Source organism: Sorex araneus, chromosome 3 (genome assembly GCF_027595985.1).
Source record: "Sorex araneus isolate mSorAra2 chromosome 3, mSorAra2.pri, whole genome shotgun sequence".
Taxonomy (NCBI): Eukaryota; Metazoa; Chordata; class Mammalia; order Eulipotyphla; family Soricidae; genus Sorex; species Sorex araneus.
Window position 1 is genome coordinate 134615961 of NC_073304.1, and position 20124 is coordinate 134636084.

A 20124-nucleotide genomic window follows, 5' to 3' on the forward strand; every position below is an offset into this window, starting at 1 on the left:
TGTGACCCCAAAAGAAATAAAAAGAAAAAAAAAACCCAAACCAGTCTTGTGGATTATCTGATGTTTCAAAAAACAAAAAAATTGAGGAAGAGGGTCATCAAACTTCCTTTACATTTTAGATCATCTGGCTGTTGTAGGCACATTATACCAGAACACATACAAAATAGTATTATCCAGGATAAATCCACTTCTTCGGACCATTACCTTCACAAAGCAATCAATTGGTGGAAAAACAAAATGGTAGTCTGTATTTAGTTAGCATTCATTTAAATTTGCTTGACTTCTGTCCCCAATATAAATTTTGGTTTTCCACTACTTCCATAATCTTAAAATTTTGTTTAGTCCACTTCGCCCTTGTCCAAATTCTAGAGATTTCTAATTTTTTTTTCTATATGGTTCAGGATCTGACCTTGCGTAATCTGGCACCACTTTCCAATATTTTCGCTTTTTTCGACTACCATTGCACCCTATGGATAAAGCTTAAGATTATCTGGTAAAATATGTCTGGGCAGTTAGAAAGAGCTCGATCCATTCGTATTCATTCATTTTCCAGTTTCAGTCCACGAAGCATCTTTCCCCTCCACCTGGCTCACCTGGCCCTCGAGGCCCCGCTCCCATCCTAGCAGCCAGAAGCGCCAGCCCTCTCCTCACGCCCCGCCCCGCCGCCCGCCCAAGTCCCGCCCTCGTCCCGAGCCGTCGCCAGCCCCTCGCGCCCTGGCTCCGCCCCCTCCAGCTCCCTAACGTCCTCGGCGTCGGGCCCGAGCCTGCGCCTGCGCGTGCGCTCTGGTGCCGAAGTGAGGGCTCTCGGCGGCTGGAGAGCGGAGAGCGGCGGGCGGTGCAGCCAATGGGAGGCGGCGCTGGCTAGCGGCTGGGAGGCGGGGCCTGCGCGGGTGTTAGGTTAGCGCGAGGCGTGACCTAGTTGACAGGCTCTGAGGTGCTGCTGTGGCGGCTGCGGCGGGGCTCTGGCGGGTGGGAGCCGGAGCCGAAGGCGAGCGCGGGGAGCGGGAGGAGGGCGGCGTCTGGAGAGCGGCGAGCGGCGCGGGACGCGGAGCCTCTGTCACTTTTTCCCTCCCGAGTGCCCCCTCCCACCCTCCCACTCACACACACACCCTGTTTGCCCGTGAGCCTGGGGAACTTGCAGCTTAAAGCCAGCCACCCCCACGGCAACATGTACCCCAGCAACAAGAAGAAAAAGGTGTGGAGAGAGGAGAAAGGTAACCGGCCCGGCGAGTCCCGGGGGCCTCCGGGGGGGCTGGGTGGGGGCGGGGGTCAGGGCTGCTGCGCGCCGCGGAGCCCTGCGCCCGCGTCTCCCTCGCGCCGGCCCGGCCGGTGCCGCCTCCCTCGCGAGTCCGTGTGTACACACGCGCACACGCCCGTGCACCGCGGCGGGCACGCGCCACCCGGCGCCACCGCACGTGTGGGCGCACGCCCCTCGGCCCGCGCCGCCGCCCGCCCCCGGGCCGCGCAACTTCTGGGGGTGCCCCGGCCCCGGGTGGTACTTCCTCGCCCGCCTGCCCGCCCGGGCTGTCCCGCCGCGGACCCTCGTCCGAGAACAACTCGCCGCGGTCTGCCCTCACCGCCTCCGCGAGCGGGGGGGCCCCACCTGGGAGTCCACGCAGCCCCTTGACTTTTCGGAGCCCGAAACTCCCCGGGAGGAGTCCGAGGAGCGTTTCGTCCCGGAGGACGGATGCTCTGCTCTCGGCGGGCTCTCCCCGCGCCTCAGCCTCAGGACCTGAAGTTGCCCCGAGTGAGATCGGGAGACTGATGTCACTCGCAGTGAATGAGTCCGCTCCTCTTTTTTTTTTTTTTAAATGCCCGTGGAGGCATCTCCAGATCCGAAATTGAACGAACGTGGCACTGAGTCCTCCCGTGAGACACAGAAGTACCCTACTCTTTACTTCTCTCCCCTCCCAGCTCCTGGCCCCAGTACAGATGATAGTCTAAAGCAAACCTTGAGTCCCTGGCGGTTGTGCCCCACCTTTTGACAAGTCTTTATCCTTTTACAGGAATGTAGCCCCAAAGGTCTAGACTTGCTCCTGTTAAGACGAACGGAACCTCTTGGCACAGGGGGAGGTCCCGTGGTGAGGGTGATGCAAATCTGTGTCCCAGCTTTGTCGAACGATGCAAGGGACAGCTAGAGTGGAAGTTGATTTCTAGGCTCTTCTAAACCTATAGATTTTACTTGCAAGCCCTGGTTCTAATTGGACTTAAACGTGTGGACGGACAGAGGAAAGACTCCGGGGGTGGTAAGGGGATTCTCTCTACAAGGCCTGTTTTAGACATTGTATTAGGAAAGGCGTTAGGGGAATGTCTTTCAATTTGCTACTTGGACATCATACCTGAAGGAGCCACTTAAAATTGTCTTTATATGTTAAAAACTGAGGTTGTGAGACATTTAATTGTGTTTTAATCATTATGAGAAAATATACATGTATATTGTCAGAAATCTAAAAATTCCATTTTCACAAAACAAATACTGTTGGGAGAAATAAACTGATGTATGAAGTAGTGTAAAATAATTTTGATTTTGTGGTAACCACTTTAGTTTCAGCACATTTTCAGCAAGGATTTTTTCTTATCAGCATTAAGACATTATTTTTACTCTTATTTTGGATAGTATTGAAATGTGAGCTTTGTTTTATTAATAATAACACAAAATAGAAGCTATGGACTTTTTGGATATGTAAATAATTAACTTATAGAAATTACTTTGTTATTAAAGATAACGTTTTTAAAGCAACAATGTTACATTGTTTCCTTCTTTTAACATTTTCACATTTGGGCAGTGATAAGCAGTCATATTAGAATTTTTAATTATTTTCCCTTTCCTTCAAATGGGAAAAATACAAGCCTATGAATATTACCTCAAGGAAGGAGCAGGTGTTCAGAGAAGTTATTTAGCAAAGTAAATTCCTCTTGTTCAAACTTAGTTTAATGTTAAAAGTAAACATGAATTGAAGACTTTAATGTATATCTCAGTGTTTTATCAGGAAATCTACTTTTGGAACATTTAAATAATATCCCATCAAGAAGGAACTAAATCTTCTAGCACAGATAGTCTTAAGGAAGCTGATGGGATGCATGATGCTTTTTACCTGTTTTATGCTTATGAAGAGGATGGTGTATATTTTTGGAGCTGTTACTGTAAAGGAAAGATGCCAATCTGATTGAAATGTCAAGGCACTCTATTAGCACTTTTGCTGAGTATACTAGCTAAGATGTGTGTCTCCCTATTTACAGGAAAGGACCATTCCCAATGTAAAGCATTCTTTAAGGAAAAGTTTTGTGTAATGTGAAAGGAATTTATATGTGTTTTTAGCTCTTAGTGTATTTCACTGTTTGAACAACTAAAGTGTTCTGTCCTTAGTTGTTGTAAGGATAATAAGTGTTTTGAGCTAATGTTTTAAGCCTTAATTAAAAACCACCAATTATTAAAGGTGTATTTCCTTTTCAAGAACCAAAACTTAAATTATATCTTTATTTTTTGTTAAAATTTTATTAAAATCACTATAATTTACAAAGTGTTCATAGTTGATTTTAGACATACTATGTCCCAGCACAATCCCACCACCAGTGTCTTTCCTAACCAGGATTCCTGGGGTGTTTCCCACCCACACCCCGATCCCCAGCCTGCCACTTTGACAGGCACTTTTTTTTTTTTAAGGCTGGATTTTTTTTTAAGGTGGATGTTTTTTGAAATCCACTTAATTTATTATTACTTAAAAATGTATTTTATATTTTTAGTTTACAATAGAATTAAGAATTCTATTACTAATATTTCTCATGAACATGATTTCAACATGATAGTCATTGCTGGTGTACTGTCTTCCTCCCCAGAGGACCCCAACACCAATCCCTTTTACCCCTCCCTTCCTAACTCAGTTGTCTGGATCAGTTTTCCATTATGTTGCCTTTGGACCTTTGTTGCTAGCTTTCTATGTTCTTTTAACTCTCACATATGAGAGACACAGTTCTGTATATCGCTTTCATTCTGACTTCACTCAACATGGTATCCTCTAGTTCCATCCATGTTGCTGCAGTTACATGACAGGCATATTTTTAAGTTTAGTTGTTGAAGTTTGGCTCTCTTGTTTTCAGCATTGTTGACTCTATGGTTTGGATATTTAGCTATAGTCCTTTACACCATTTGAATCTCCTTGACTCCCTGGTTCCAATTGCTTCTTGCCTACTTGGCTATCGTCTATCTTTTCTCTCCATTTCTTTTCTTCTCTGTCCTTCTCGCTATACTCTGGGGCCAAGAGTGATCTAGGCATTCACTCTTTAAAACATTGCAGTTCCTTGTCCAGTTATTCTATATGCGATACATAAGTGATATCCTGTATTTATCCTTCTGGCTTCATTTTACATGATATCTTTCAGTTCCATCTATGCCACTGTGAATTGCATGATTTAATCGTTCCTTACAGCTGCATAGTGTTCAGTTGTGTATAAATACTACATCTTTATGGTCCACTTATCTATTGGACACATAGGTTGATTCCATATCATAACTATTGTACTAAGTGCTACAATGAATAGTGGTATGTGTATGTCTTTTTGAATGAAAGATTTTGCTTCTTGTGGTATTTCTATACTGTTTTCCATAAAGGTTGAACCAGACAACATTCTCACCAGCAGTGGATGAGAGTTTCTTTTTCACTACACCCCCTGCCAGCACAGATAATTACCAATATTTTTGATATGTGCCATTCTCACTGTCGTATTAATTTATATTTCCCTAATGATAAGTGATGATGGTCATGTTTTCATGTACCTGTTGGCCATTCATTTGTCTTCCTCAGATAAGACCCTGTTCATTTCTACTTCCTATCTTTTTGATGCACTGCACTGTAGCACTGTTGTCCCGTTGTTCATCGATTTGCTCCAGTGGGCACCAGTAATGTCTCCATTGTGAGACCTGTTACTGTTTTTGACATTTTGAATACTCCACAGGTAGCTTGCCAGGCCGTGCCATGCAGGCGGGATACTCTTGGTCGCTTGCCGGAACCCGGGTCGGCCGTGTGCAAAGCCCTACCCGCTGTGCTATCACTCCAGCCCATCTTTTTGATGGCTAAATTTTTTTTTTATCTTTGTTAGTTCTTCAGATATCTTGATATCAACTCCTTATTTGATATGTTGAATACAAACTTTTCCTCCTGTTCAGGTAGCTATCCTTTAGTTTTAGCCAGCGCTTTTTTTTTTTTGTAAAAACTAATTTGATGTAGTCGCATTTATTTTTGATTCTGTTGCCTTTGCTAGTGACATTGTATCATTGAAGATGTATTCAAGGCTGACTGTGGATCCATTCTGCTTATTTTTTCATCAGTGTAGTTCATAGATTCTGATCTTTAAACCACTTTTAATTCATCAACTTTTGATCCACTTTTGTGTAAGTTTTAATTTTTTTATACATGTTTATCCAGTTTCCCCAGAACTGTTTGTTGAAGAATCTGTCTTTACATTTCATGCCCTCAGTTCTTTTGTCAAAAATGAGCTTATCATATATCTGGGGTGTTTTATGCTTACTACCTTATTACCGATTTTTTAAAAATAAATGTCCACACTTAAGTGTGGCACTTTGCTCTATGTCTCTCTAACAAAAATTTCAAATTGTTTCATATTACTTTTCAAACTTTTAAAAATATCAAATGACACTCTAAATTTTTATATTGATCTGAAACTTTTTAGTAGTATTTTGGTAGTTGCTAGTCCTTTCTTTTTTCTTTTTGTGATTATTTGAACTCTACTGTATCTTTTAAGCAGCCCATCACATCAATCAAGACCCTTTTGTCCTGTACTAAACAGATAACATTGGCTTTTTTTTTTTTTTTTTTTTTTTGCTTTTTGGGTCACACCCAGTGATGCACAGGGATTACTCCTGGCTCTGCACTCAGGAATTACTCCTGGCGGTGCTCAGGGGACCATATGGGATGCTGGGAATTGAACCCGGGTCGACTGCATGCAAGGCAAATGCCCTACCCGCTGAGCTATTGCTCCAGCCCCATAACATTGGCTTTTAATTTATGGGGAGAATACATGTCGTATAATATTAATAACCTTAACATTTTGCATTGTAGTCTCACCTGTTTCTTTGTGGCCTTTACTTTAGCTTTCTCCTTTCTTTGAGGAAGCACTTTTCTTCTTTGTACCTGATTAATCTCTCTGTTTAGCTCAGTCTCAGTTTTCATGGTCTTGGAGACATGCTATCATTTATTATCTTTCTTTGTGTACTTAATTTTTCAGTGCCTAAAGGTCTTTAGCTTGGAGATACTTTTCTCGCCTTCCTTCAGATCTTAATTATATCCTAAACATAGTGAAGATTCTTAGTTACTCAGTAAAAAAATGATCGTGCTAATAAATATTTAAGTTTTATTTGTGTGCTCAGCTCTATTCTAATTACATGGTTATAATGGTTTATATTTAATTCTCAAAATATAAAGTAGCTTTTGTAGGGTCAAGACAGTTAATACTGAATTTGAATTCTAGTTTTGCTGCTTATTAGCTATGGAACCTTAGATGTAAATTATTTAATCTGTCTTAGTTGTCTCACCTGTAAATTGGGAATATCTATATGTCTACTTCAAAAAGAAACTGAGACGAGCCTTGTCTAGCACATTCCCAGCTCAGGTTCCATTCGAGAACCCTGTATGGAACCCTGAAATCCTTCAAGAGTAACCCTCAGCACTGTGTGGCCCCCAAATGAAACAAACAAACCCCCAACCAAACAACAACAACAAAAACTATACCAAAAGTACACCAACACAAAAAATTTCTGAGGCATAAAGAGATTTCTAATCCAAGATCACATAGATTTGCATGGTGTGGGATTGGAATCAAGGTACCTGTGCTAACTACTCTGTTCACTTCTTGTTGTAATGTGGCTTAAGGTAAAACAATTATAGATCAGGGGAAAATATTTGTGTCCCATATCTTGTTCACTTGTGTTTTGGTTGAAACATTCAGAAAATTTTATTTCTGAGCATCTTTTAAGGTGGTTAATTTAGGATAGTTAGATCACCCAAAACTAGATATGACTTAAATCAATTCACCTAGAGTACAGTACTGTATAACCCACTGAAATAGAATTGGATAATGATATGGTGACTATCAGTCTCCACATTGGGCAGACATTGGGAAAGTGTATAGTACACAAGAGCTGAAATAGAATGGAGGATGTCAGAATCAGTTTATAAGTGGAGGATTTAATTTCTTTAATTCTTTAGGTTAAATATAATTTCTTACATTTTTTTTCTGTATTCTAGTGAAGTGGTCTTCAATTTCCAGTGTAAGTACACAGGTATAGAAAGGTTGAATGCCTCTGGTAAACCACCTTGAATTTAATTGCCTACTTGTGGACCAATATATATGACAGGTGCTGATCTCCAAGTGTAGAAAGGTTAAAGAACCACTGTTCTGATGGATGATGATGATGATTTGGGCAAGGCTCACCTGGTGGTGTTCAGGCTTACTCCTGACTCTGGACTCAGAGATCACTCCTGGTGGGGCTTCAGAGACAAAATGTAGTGCTGGGGTTGGCCAGGTGCAAAGAAAGGGCCCTACCTACTGTACTATCTGGCCTACCTCATGGGTTATTTATATACCTTGACTGCATGCAAGGCAAGTACTTTAATACCTGTGCTGTCTCTTTGGCCCTGACTAGATTTTAATGGAATGTGCTCTTGCTTTGGAAGACTGTTAGACTTGATGTGTTTCATTTTTAAATGAAAAATGAAAATGATATCAGTAATTTAGTTATTGGGAAGATTATTTTCGTGATGTTTTACCTGTGAAATACCTGTTATGCATGAAGTGTATATAAATGATAACCATTTTTCTAATATGGATTAACTTTTAAAGATGAATTAAAAAATTTTTTTTTGCTGTTTTGATGATGTTCCGGAGTAACACGTGGTGATGCTCAGGGCTGATGCTCAGGAGACCATATAGGATAGTAGGGGTCGAACCCAAGTTGCCCTCTTACACAGCAAGTTCTCTACCCACTGTACTATTGCTCTGGCCCCTCTAAGATGGATTTTAAAATATTTCAGTCTTGGGGCAAAGCAGATAGCTCAAAGGGGCAGGAGCTTGTGCTTTGCATGCAGGAGCCTTCTGTTTGATTCCTGCACCACATGATTCCCTGAGCACTGCCAGGTATAGCCCCTAAAACCGAGAAAAAATATTAAAAAAAATTTTAGATTCTTTTAATCAAAATAGGTACTTAAACATCTTGTTATAAAAAAAACCAAGAAGTAGTATTAATTTATATCACAATTTATATATAAATGTATTGAATATAAAAGTATGAAAGTGTACTTTATCATTAGCGACTGTAAACTTAGTATCTTGATGACTGCCTTTCTTGTACTCTTTGTATTTACATCTTAAACATTTTTTTCATTTTATTTAGAAATTATTTACTTTTGGATTTTTTTTGTTGTTGTTGGGGGCCACACCTGGTCATGTTTAGAGACTTTTCCTGGCTTTGTGTTCAGGGATCATTCGTGGTGGTGCTTGGGGGACCATATGCTGTGCTGGGGATTGAAATGGGTTTTGGCCTGTGTGTAAAGCAAATGCTTTCCCTCTGGACTCTCTGTCCAAGGAATTTTGTGTCTTGTCCATTTATTCATTTATCTGTAACAAGTTTTCTCCGTTAGACTTTGCTTTTTGTTTTCTTCTGATATGGAATAAATCCCTGATCCTGAAAGAGCCCCCCAATATGCCGTCCGGCTACACTAGTATGCGACAGGGATAAATGGAGTTGTTACTTCGCCCGCTCGAGCAAATTGATGAACAATGGGATGACAGTGATACAGTGATAAAGTGATGGAATAAATTGACACTTATCACTCAAATATGGAGAGATTAGATTAGATCTACATTTTGTTTTGGCTCAAGTCCACACCGGTTCTTTAGTTAAAGATGTTTAAGATTTAAATTATAAGATAATTTCTAAATTTAACTTTTAAATACAAATGGGAACTCTGCTTTTATTTTACAAAGAACGTTTACTGAAGATGACCTTAGAGGAGAGACGCAAAGAATATACAAGGGATTATGTTCCCCTGAACACCATCCTAACGTGGAAGGAGGAGATGAAGGGCAAGAGCCAAAATGATGGTAAGTTTTTTAGAACATTTTCCAGGTACTGTTCCAATTTATGAATTCTGTAGCACAATTGTTATAGATAACTCATTCAACTAAAAGATGACATTATTGTATTTTGAAATGTTTGTTCAGTTACCATTTGTTTTCAGCAATCTATTATTTTAAACTTAATAATTTACACTAACATAAAATATTCCACATTATATGATTTAAAAATATGATTCTCTTTTTACATTTTTATTTATTTATTTTTAAATATGATTCTTTTAATACAGTTACTTAAAAAATACTATCTTGGGAAAATTGCATATTTTAGCAATTTTCCTCCTTTGTGTTATCTTTAGAGTTTATTTTGATTCCGTTTATTTATATCAGATTTCCTCAAGGTATTTTAATTGGAAGATAGTTTATATGTAAGAAAAGAAAAACCAACTTAAGATAATGTTAGTTGAAAAGCTTGTGTTTTGTATCGTGTAGTATATATTTTTATGTACTTATTTGATGGCATTTACTCTCAAAAAGTCTTTGTAGTCTACATCGAGGGAAAGCATATAGGTTAGAACATAAGTGAAATTGTAAATATTAAAAAGGTTCAATGGAAAAATTCTAAAACAGTTTTATTGGCCACATGTATTCTCTTATCTCTGAATAAGAACTTATTATTGTACGTTACAATAGTCTGGATGTGAAGTTAGAGGAAAATGATACTTTTCAGTATTTAATAGCTGAGGAAGAAGGGTAATTTTGAAAAAGTGACATTGGAACTTCTGATTTCACAGGTTAGGTCTTAGATGATTGAACTATACTGACTATTATGGACTAAAAACCAGAAGGTTAGTGTGAATTTTTAAGGACAGAATATGTGGGAAGGGGCAATAAGATTAAGCTTTGGTGTCTAAAGAGAAAATATTTACCTAAGGGTGGGGATTTAGACCTTTTTTTCCCCTGTTAATGCAAAACATGTAGAATTGGGAGTGAAAATATTTAGAATCTTTTAGACCTTATTCTTCCTGAAGTATGTGAATTTGGATAATTGAGATAGCAATTCTACATCAAGTTCTAATAAGGTTATTGTACAGACTGATTGAGATGTATATGTCTGACATGCTTGTCTAGTTCTTCAGTAGATGCAAGTTAGTTTAATTAAAATCATTGAAAGAGAAGGTAGAAGGTAGTGCTTTGCAATGAAATGAAAAACATGATGTACTTTTAGAACAAGTTTTCTTTCTGAGATTGAGGTAGACTTCTGCTGCCAATACAATTTGCAAAGCAGTAGTGACACCTAGGGTGCATTGCCCAATGTTTAGTGTGCTCATTCCTACTCACTTTTGTTGGCTGCTTCTATTTGAAGCCTTTAGCAGTGTAGGGTTGAACTGAGTCATTAGAAAACTCAGATGTTTCTAGAGATAATCACACACCAAAATATGGTATTCAAGTCATAGAGGATACAGCGAACAACACCTGGCATTATTCTTTCCTAATAAGATCCTACATAGTTAGTCTTACATCCCCAAATTAACTTTACATGTGCTTTACAATTGCTCATTGTATTTTAGTATTTTCCTTCATGCTTTTTTTTTCAACATGATAGTCCATGGGGATGTTGTAATGTGATCAAAGGTATATTTTTATAAAAGTGTTTAATTCGTTTGATCTAGTTTTACTTACTTTGTTATGATCTAGAAAGTGGTAACCAGTCTTTTCTTTTTCTAGAAACTGACTCATCCTACAAGTAATGCCTATTAATTTCATCATTTCATATGTATTTTATTTCATATGATTTTCTTCCAGTGGTTACCTAATTTACTTCTCAGTTACATTGAAAGAATAATTGAGAGTTTCAGTGCTTTAACCAACTGAAATAGTCTTTACATATATAAACAAATGGTAAAGGACAACTATAAAGATATTTATATATTTCTATGTTTTAGTTTGAAATTTTTAAGCTACTGCTAATTGTTATATGTGTTTACAAATAGGTATTGATATCTACAATTGGTTGTGGAGGTGGTCTTCAAAGTGGTTTTAAGGCGGCCTAGAACCATTCCTGGCAATTCTGGGCTCCACTTGAGTCGGGTTGGTTCACTGAGAGGACCTGAGGCTACAGTGCTGCTCAGGCTCTGAGGTTCGAGTGCCTAAGATTACCAGAGCCAACAATTGCAGTGCCTGGGAGCTTCCAGGGCTACCCCCAGTGATGCTGGGGCCTCCAGATTTACCTACCAATGCTTTGGAGATCATACGGTGCCTCATACCTGCAAGGCATGAACATTAACCCCTATACTGTCCCTGTAGCAGCAGTAGTTTAAAATTTTAGAAATATTTTTCAAACAAGTTTTCAAAGAAGTAGAAGTCTATAATTTTGTCACATTGTTTCAAATTTTTCAGGAAAGGCACAGTACTTTTTGTGTTAGCACAGTAGACTTAATTTAAAATTTATTAGTTTATTATTATTATCATGTGTATCTTTAGAGAAGGACATTTGGTCTTGATGTTTATGCTTATGTTCTTGATGTTCCTGATTCTTGATGTTCTTCATGTGGGACATCCTCAGGCTTCAGTTTTCAGAATTGCTTCTTTGTTAATTTACTTCCACAAATATTGAATGCTTCTTGTTATTTTAATATAGGAGAAAGTTAAAGAGGAAAAAGTGTGGCTGAATGTTTACAGTTTTTATTTTAAGTAGTTCTAACAAGAGGAAATAAAAGAAAACTTGCCAAACAATATAAATTCGTTGTGCAGGAAAGAGATTACTTGTAGCTAATTTTTACTTTGATTTGGTAACATTGGAAAAAGCTGGAAATCAGAAGAAGCAAGAATGAGAGATGTACCCAACCCGTTTTCCCAAACCCACTTGCTTGCCTGTTGTTTATATTTGTCTACTATTAGTAAATCTCAAGAATTGCATGCTACTATTGAATTTTTTCCCCCCAGTATTAGCAATTATGTAATTGTATTTCATTTGTGACTTGTTTGCAATGTTTAAAGAAATGTTTGTCTTCCTGTTATACTTGTTTCCAGCACCTGGTTACTTTTGTGCAGTGGGCTCAATAGTAGGTATGTTAAAATAAGAATGCCTCAAAGGCTAATAGTCTACAAAGAACAATTCTTTCTTTTCTTTTCAAATTTTGAAATGAGCATTTGAAAATATAAAAAAGTTGATAAGTTTAATGAACTTTCATGCACCTGTCAACCATTTTAAATACATAATATACCACTTCATTTGTACTTGTGTTCTGTGTACCTTTCCCATAGGTTTCTATTGACTTAATTCTTGTATGTTGTGTCATTTTGTCTATAAATGTGTATAAATACAGAGAATGTGCAAGGATATAGACACGTTTTGAAAGCATACCCACTAGTACTCTCTGCAACAGTTTGTAATATTGTAAGCTTGTAAATAAAAATTTTAAGAAATGAATATTTATAATTTTTATAATTAAGTACCAGTTAGACTTAATGTTTTTTCCATTTGTCTCATAAAGGATTTGCTTTTTTGTATTGTTGTTTACTTGTGTCAGAACTTAAGGTCCACTTACTGTGTTAAATTGGTATGCTTCTTCAATCTCTTTTATCTATAGTTCTTTTTTTGTTCTACTCTCCCCTGTTGTAATATAGTTGATGAATAAATAAGGTTACTTCAAGGTTATTTGTCTTGCGGGATTTTTTCACATTATGGATTTTGCAGAATGTATCTTCGGTATGTATTTAGCAACATCCTTTGTCCCCTCTGCTTTCCTCTGTATAGATAGTTAAATTCAGAGACCTGATTAGACTTTTTTTAAAAAAAGCCTGCTTTCAAAAAAATTTTTTGAAATAATTTCTGAAAGGAATGCTTTAGAGTTATTGTGCATCTTTTTGTATAAAATTGCAAGATAATGTCTTTTTTAATTTTCTGTGGTGGTAAAATTGATCATTGGAAGTAGATTTAAGTATAGTCAACCTGACAATTCATTGTAAAACTTCTTAATCAGATTTTCATCAACCATTGATGACTGTTGCTTAGATACATTATTAGAAGTTGCACAATAGCATTTTAATTTAAATCATTAATTCATTGAGTTTATATGATGAATTTTGTCTTACCATTGTTTTATTTTGAATGTATTTGTATAGAAAGGGTGAAATAAATGCTAAATTTATTTACCACTTTCAGGCTGAATTAGTCTTCTGAAATTTACCATATGTAACAAAAGGGTTCTTTTAAAATTTTTTTGTTTGTTTTATTTTTGGGTTACTCCTGGAGCTCAGGGGCTACTCCTAGTGCTTTTTCCAGTGGTTGCTATTGTGGTGCTCTGGTACCATGAAATGCCAGGGATTCAACTTGGAGCTCCTGCATGCAAAGCTTGTGCACTAATCTTTTGAGCCATATCCCTTGAATTCCTAAATTTTAATTATTTAAATTATCTTTTTTTCCTTTCCAGTGACACACATTAAGATTCACCTGCATTTACAGTGTAGCATGTATACAAATGAATATAATTATTAAATGGTAGTCCTAATATATAGTAGAAAGACAAATGAAAATTGTTTCATGAAGACTGTCTACCTCTGTAGCATCAACTGTAATTGCCTTCAGTTGTCTTCGGTTGTAAGGCAACTGTTATTTTCAGAGGTATTAAACTATTATTACAAATATTAGAATTACAGATGCATAATATGTTGAATTATTTTGAATTTCAAGTTTTTGTGGCTTTTAGTATTTAGATGTAAAGAATGTTATCTGTTGAAATGTTGAAAGTAATGATTATTTGAATCTATAAAAAATGCTTTTTAGCTTATCATGATAGAGTAATAAAATTTAAAGAAAACTTCAAAAAAATTTTAGTTCATTTTGATGGAATGGGCTCTCACAGTGCATTTTTGGACAGTGGAAGTATTTGGAGAGGTTCTGAATGAAAATTAGTTTGTTAAAGTGCTTCATCTGTCGTAATGGAACAAGGAGTTGCTTGTTTTCTGGGTCTTGAGATTCTTATTGTAAAATAATTTTAATTTTGATTCCTGACAGTGTAATTTATTGATATTTTAGATTATTGATTGAAACATCAGTGATTTACGGCCTTCATCCCCCAGCCCCTGCCTGGGTTATATCCTATATCTGCAATGTTGGGGTAGAAAATGTGGTTCCAGGGATCAAACTCAGGACCTTATATATTCTAGGCATGTGCATTCAAGGTATCTACAGGTTAGCTACTTTCCTAGCTTGAACCTAGATGTGATTCTTGATTCTAGATGCATACTTATTTTCTTCATGAGTGCAAACAAGATTCTGATGGATATATTTGTAATTCTTGTATATATGTATATATATATATATATGTTTGTGTAGATAATATGAAGCACTGAAGCACTGTCATCCCATTGTTCATCGATTTTGCCTGAGTGGGCACCAGTAACGTCTCCATTGGGAGACTTGTTGTTACTGTTTTGGGCATATCGAATATGCCACGGGTAGCTTGCCAGGCTCTGCCATTCGGGCAGGATACTCTCAGTAGCTTGCCTGGCTCTCTGAGAGGAACAGAGAAATCGAACCCAGGTCGGCTTCGTGCATGGCAAATACCCTACCCGCTGTGCTATTGCTCCAATATATATATATATATCAGGATTTCCAAGAGTTGATTTCTTTGGGTTTTTTCTTTTCTTTTTTCTTGTGAGAGTGCTCAGCTTGGTTTGCGGGAACCATGCATACAGAAGCTTCCTGCTTGCAAAGCATAAACTCAGCTCTTTGTGTTATTTTCCTGACCCTTGAAAATTGATTTTTAAAAGTAAAATTGTTGGGTCATAGTAGTGCACACTTAAAATGTAGGTAAGACTGAGATAATTTATTTTCCAAATGACGGAAATAACATGTATATCAATGTAGTGTAAATACCTGTTTTCTTATAATTGCTAACAAAAGGTGCCATTAATCCACAGCATCTCTGCTAGTCTAGTATGTAAAAGTTAGTAAATTCTTTCAGTTTGCATTTTTTCAGAAATTTCCTGTTGGATTTATTTTGTCAATTATCTCTATTACTTTTGTTCATTTTTCTTTTGTGTTGCCCATTTTTGCGTTTTACTTTGTAAGGATGTTATTTTTTAAAATGTATTTTGAATGTTAAGGTAGTTAAGAAGATAGCCAGGTTGAATACTGGCAGTACTGCAGTTTTGGGCCACACTCAGCAGTGGCTGTGCTGTTCCTTGGGAGAGTTACTTGATTTTTGTATTTCTCTTCATTCTAAGGTAAAGTGAAGTTAGTGATGGTATAATTTAAGAAATTACTGTGAGCATGAAGGAGTAATTACAAATAATATAGAACAGTATAATTCTTCCTAAGTGCTAAAATTTATTACTATTGTTATTTAAAATTGCTATTGTTAATAGCAATTAAAATTTAGTCATATCAGCTAATTTTTTTATAAGTATATTACATTTTAGGATATACTAAATTAAGCTTTTTCTCATTCTAATATGAAAGTACTTTTTTGTTTCTTTAAAAGGTTGGGGGCCGGAGCGATAGCACAGCGGGTAGGGCGTTTGCCTTGCACGCGGCTGACCTGGGTTCGATCCCCGGCATCCCATATGGTCCCCCAAGCACTGCCAGGAGTAACCCCTGAGCATCGCTGGGTGTGACCCAAAAAGCAAAAAAAAAAAAAAAAAAAAAAGGTTGGTTTAATTTTGTTTTAGGTTTATATTATGAAATTTCTTTATGTAGGATGAGAGGTAGGTGGTCTTAAGATTTTTTCTTCTCAGTAGATATCTCAACACCCCTACTGATTTATTTTATTGATATTCTGAAATTTCTATATATGCTGTAATCTATTTAGTTGATAGCCTTTTTTCTACTTATCAATACTTCTTTCAGTATGTGACACTGTTGTAATTATGGTATTTATGTATTATGCTAATTTGGGGCAATTCATTCTTACCTTAAAAAAATTTTCCCTATTTTTCAGTAGTCTTTCAGAATGATTTTAGATACTACTCATAGAATATTTAGAATTCTCTTCATATTGTACTTAAAAACCTATCAAGCTTTGAAAGGGGTTGCTTTCAACATTTTTACAATGTTGAGTGGTCTTATCCAATATATATTTCTCTAAACATTTAATAAACTTGATATATGTACAATGAAGAGTAAAACATTGAACATAAAATGAAAGATAAATCTGGATAATTCTCTAAACCTGTTTCAACTATTAATAGTTGCATGTTACTGAAAAATTTATATAAATTTATACAAGTGTTAAGAATGTTCCTTTTATAATCATGATTTAATGTTTATTTTTTTTTCCTTAATCAGTTTTATTTTCCCCACCTGTCATCTATTATGGACTCACTTCCTAAGAAATCTTTAGTTTCCCTAGGGCTTTATAGTTTATCATCATTTGGATAATGATCATCATTATCATCAGTTTATCATCATTTATCATGTTTGGATTTTTTCATCAATTTTCCTTGATTCTATTCGTTTTGGGTTTTTATTAGTATTATTATTATATTAGAGTGTTCTTATGTATTCCTCCTTGAATTCTTTAGTGTTTGGGTAATTTTTAAGCCATGGAATTGCTAGCACAAAAGATTTAAGGTTTTCAATTGACAGATTTTTTTTCTTAGTCCCCATATTGAATATCATACCCGCTGTTATATTCCCACTTTAGGTATCTGAAAATTCATATTTCTCAGTACCAATTATGGTTTTTAATCAACTGTGTTTTGTTATGCCACCGTTCTACTGTTCTTTAAACTATGGGTGAGGTCTGAACCTCTTTTAACATGTTCATGAATCATTTGTTTTCCTGTTTATTATTGCAAAAAATACTAACATTTCCAAACATAACCTAGTCTACTTTAAGTGGATTGCATATTCATTTAGTGAATTATTCCTCATATCATTTGCTTATTTTAGGAAATTCTCTTATTAATGTTTTAAGTTTTTATTTTACATTAAGTCATAAACTTTAGTTGCAGATTTTTAGTTTATTATTATTAATAATGGTTATTAATATTATTAAACAAATTGTTATAAATAAAACTATTATTAATAATGGCTATATGTGTATTACATGTGTTTTATGTCCTCTGATGTTCATAGCTTTTCATCTTTGTATTGTCAGTTTTGGTTAAGCTCATTGTTTATCAATAGATTATATTTTTAAAAAGGTTATTTTAACTTTTACACACTGTGGTTTACAAAGATTTTCATAATACAATTGTTTGGGGCATTCAGTGTTCCAACACCAACATTATCAACAACAACATCAACAGTGTGACCTTCCCCCTACCATTGTCCCCAGTTTCCCACCCACTTCTCAAGTCTGTCCCCTTAGCAGGCAGAAAATAATTTTATATTGCTTGTTACATCAAAATGGTAGTGAAATTATTAAAAAATAATTTAAAAATTATGAAAATTATTTTATTTCACAATGGGGTCAGTAAAGTCATTGTCTAAGGGAGGGTTTATTGACCTATGTGTTGCTAGTTTTTCTGTGTTGTTTTCATTTATTAAGATTAGTTGGCTTCTATGCTACTTTCTCATCTAATTTGCTGTGCTCTATGGGGCTGTCTGTATTGTGGAATTTGAAGGTGTTGTGCTCCAGGAACTATGGGACTGAGGCAAATAGTTTTAGTGGCTTGGCTTGTATCTCTTTTGAGATTTGTCACTAGGCTGTACAACTGGGCAGTTGTTTACATAGCAACAGCTGTGTGATACAGTTGCTGTCTGCTGGGCTTCTGCAGGGCAGGCACTTGATCTGACCCCCTTCTAAGGGCACATCAGAGTTTTCATCCTGAGGGACCAGTGTACGCAGGAGTTTTAGAGGCTTGCCTTGAATCTCTTTTGAGATCAGTTGTGAAGCTGAGACGCTAGGCCATTATTTACATGGTGACATCTGTAGGATGTCAGCTCATTGCTAGATTCTGAAAATTGACAAAGTAGTTATTATTATTAATTTTCTAATTGGTTACTGATAAAGTTTAAGAAGGTGTTAATTTTTGAATACTTGTTGGGAATTTCCTTAATCATACACTTTAGTGATACTTTGAATTTTCTAAGTAGACAAGCAAACTACTTAATATTGTACCTCGTAATTCTGTTGGTTTTTTTCTTTTTTTGGTCTGTTTTGTCAAAGTCACCAGTTTAGTGTTAAGTAACAGTGCTCATATCAGGTATTCTTGTCTTGTTTTTAACCCTAATGAGATTTATTTATGTGTGAATTATTAGGATAGTAATGTTCTTTTAGGGTCAGTAATTTTGGAGCAAAGTTGTCTTGAATGGGTATAGTACTTTGAGTGTTAAGTACAATGTTAAATAATATTAACCTAACTTTTAATACGTGGAGTTGTACATTCTTATTCTTATTTCATTGTTACAGTGAAAATACTTATTAATGTATAATTAAAAATCCCTGTATATTACTAAAAATATGTTAAAGTTATTGTAGTTGACTTAAAAAGGAATTTATTATATGACAATGTCATTTGTTGAGTTATTTTCAACTCCTTATTGATATTTCAAAGTGGCACATGACATACGGTTTTTTTGTTAAAAATTGTTGGTCACTTTGTTCTTACATATAATTGTTATTTTTCATAAATAATATGAAAGTATGTAGTGACTTAATATAATGAAATTAATGTGATACAAATGTAACAGTTTTTGTTTGTTTCCTGTGAACTTCTGCATTATTTTGGAAAATGTCTAAAGCCAGTCAGATTGGCATTTTTGATCTCCCATCCAATGGTGGTAGGCCTCAGAGATAGAGACAAACGAATACAGAAGGAGGCAAGCAAACCCTGGTTCCCAACATGTGAGTTATTGTTTAAGTAGACAAAGATATTAATAACATTTAGGTAAGCACATCAAAATTCAGTGGGTACATTCAGAGCAGAGACTGGGAAATTACATGTAGACAGTCAGGAGGTACTTGTAAATATAAAAGTTGTGACAATTTTGAGTCTTTTTTTGCCTTTGATTTCCTCTATGTCTAGAAGGCCTAAATTGTTTTATTCTGGGCATATTTTTGCTTGTCTTGTAATCTGTTCCATTTTTTTCTGGCGTATTTTTTCCCCCCTTGTATGAGTTTTACTCTTAAGACCCATACTGTTTTGTCTAGGGGACTGTTGCATTCTTGGGGTTTTCTTTAGAGGAATGATCTCCCAAAGGAAAATAAAAAATAGTGATGATTTTCAAAGCACTTTGTTGAAATCCATAATTTAGATAGTTGACAAGGATTTAGTAATAAACAAGACATGATACCTGCATTTTTGAATTTTGTGCAGTATTTAATAGTCATCACTTGAGTCCCTGAGATGTCACTGTCACTGTCATCCCATTGCTCATTGGTTTGCTCGAGCGGGCACCGTTGTAACGTCTCCAGTGTGAGACTTGTTGTTACTGTTTTTGGCATATCAAATATGCCACAGCTAGCTTGCCAGGCTCTGTTATGCAGGCGAGATACTCTTGGTAGCTTGCCGGAACTGAGATGTACTGAGACTAATATTTTAACACCCTCCAATTCCTGTATAGTTTATAAAAGCTTTTGGGTTCTTAGTAAAATTTTGCTTAGTATTGTTGGACTCTTGGTATCTACCTAGTAAATTTGGAAAGTAACTTAATATTGATAACTCTTTAACAGCTATAGAATTAACTATTTTTTCAAATTTTGATAATTTATTTAAAATTAATATTGGTGGTTTTTATTTTTTTAAATATATTTAAAAACTAAGTTATACTTTTTTTCTTTTTTAAGATCCTTGTCATATGACTTGAAAAGTTAATGTCTTTAAGGATGGGGCACAGTAATATCTTTTTAAGAGTATCTTACATTATTGACTTATTATGGTCTAAGCTTGCTTTATATAAGTTTTTCATCATCATCATCATCATCATCATCATCATCATCATCATCATCATCATCCCGTTGATCGTCAAATTTCTTGAGTGGTCTCAGTAACATCTCCATTTGTCCAAGCCCTGAGATTTTAGAAGCCTCTCTCTACTCATCCTTCCAACAATGCTGTACTGGAGGCTCTTTCAGGGTC

General features: G+C 36.2%; 1 protein-coding gene across 3 annotated transcripts in view; it reads left to right on the forward strand.

Annotated features, from left to right (window-relative positions):
- The first annotated feature begins 883 nt into the window (after window positions 1–883).
- The window catches only part of MACROD2 (mono-ADP ribosylhydrolase 2), a 2262400-nt gene continuing 2243159 nt past the window's right edge, over window positions 884–20124 (forward strand). For all 3 annotated transcript variants that reach the window (XM_055132027.1, XM_055132028.1, XM_055132029.1), the window contains exons 1-2: window positions 884–1214; window positions 9001–9117. In XM_055132027.1, the coding sequence (XP_054988002.1) occupies window positions 1169–1214; window positions 9001–9117 (163 nt within the window). In that variant the 5' untranslated portion in view covers window positions 884–1168. The remainder of the gene's footprint in view (window positions 1215–9000; window positions 9118–20124) is intronic.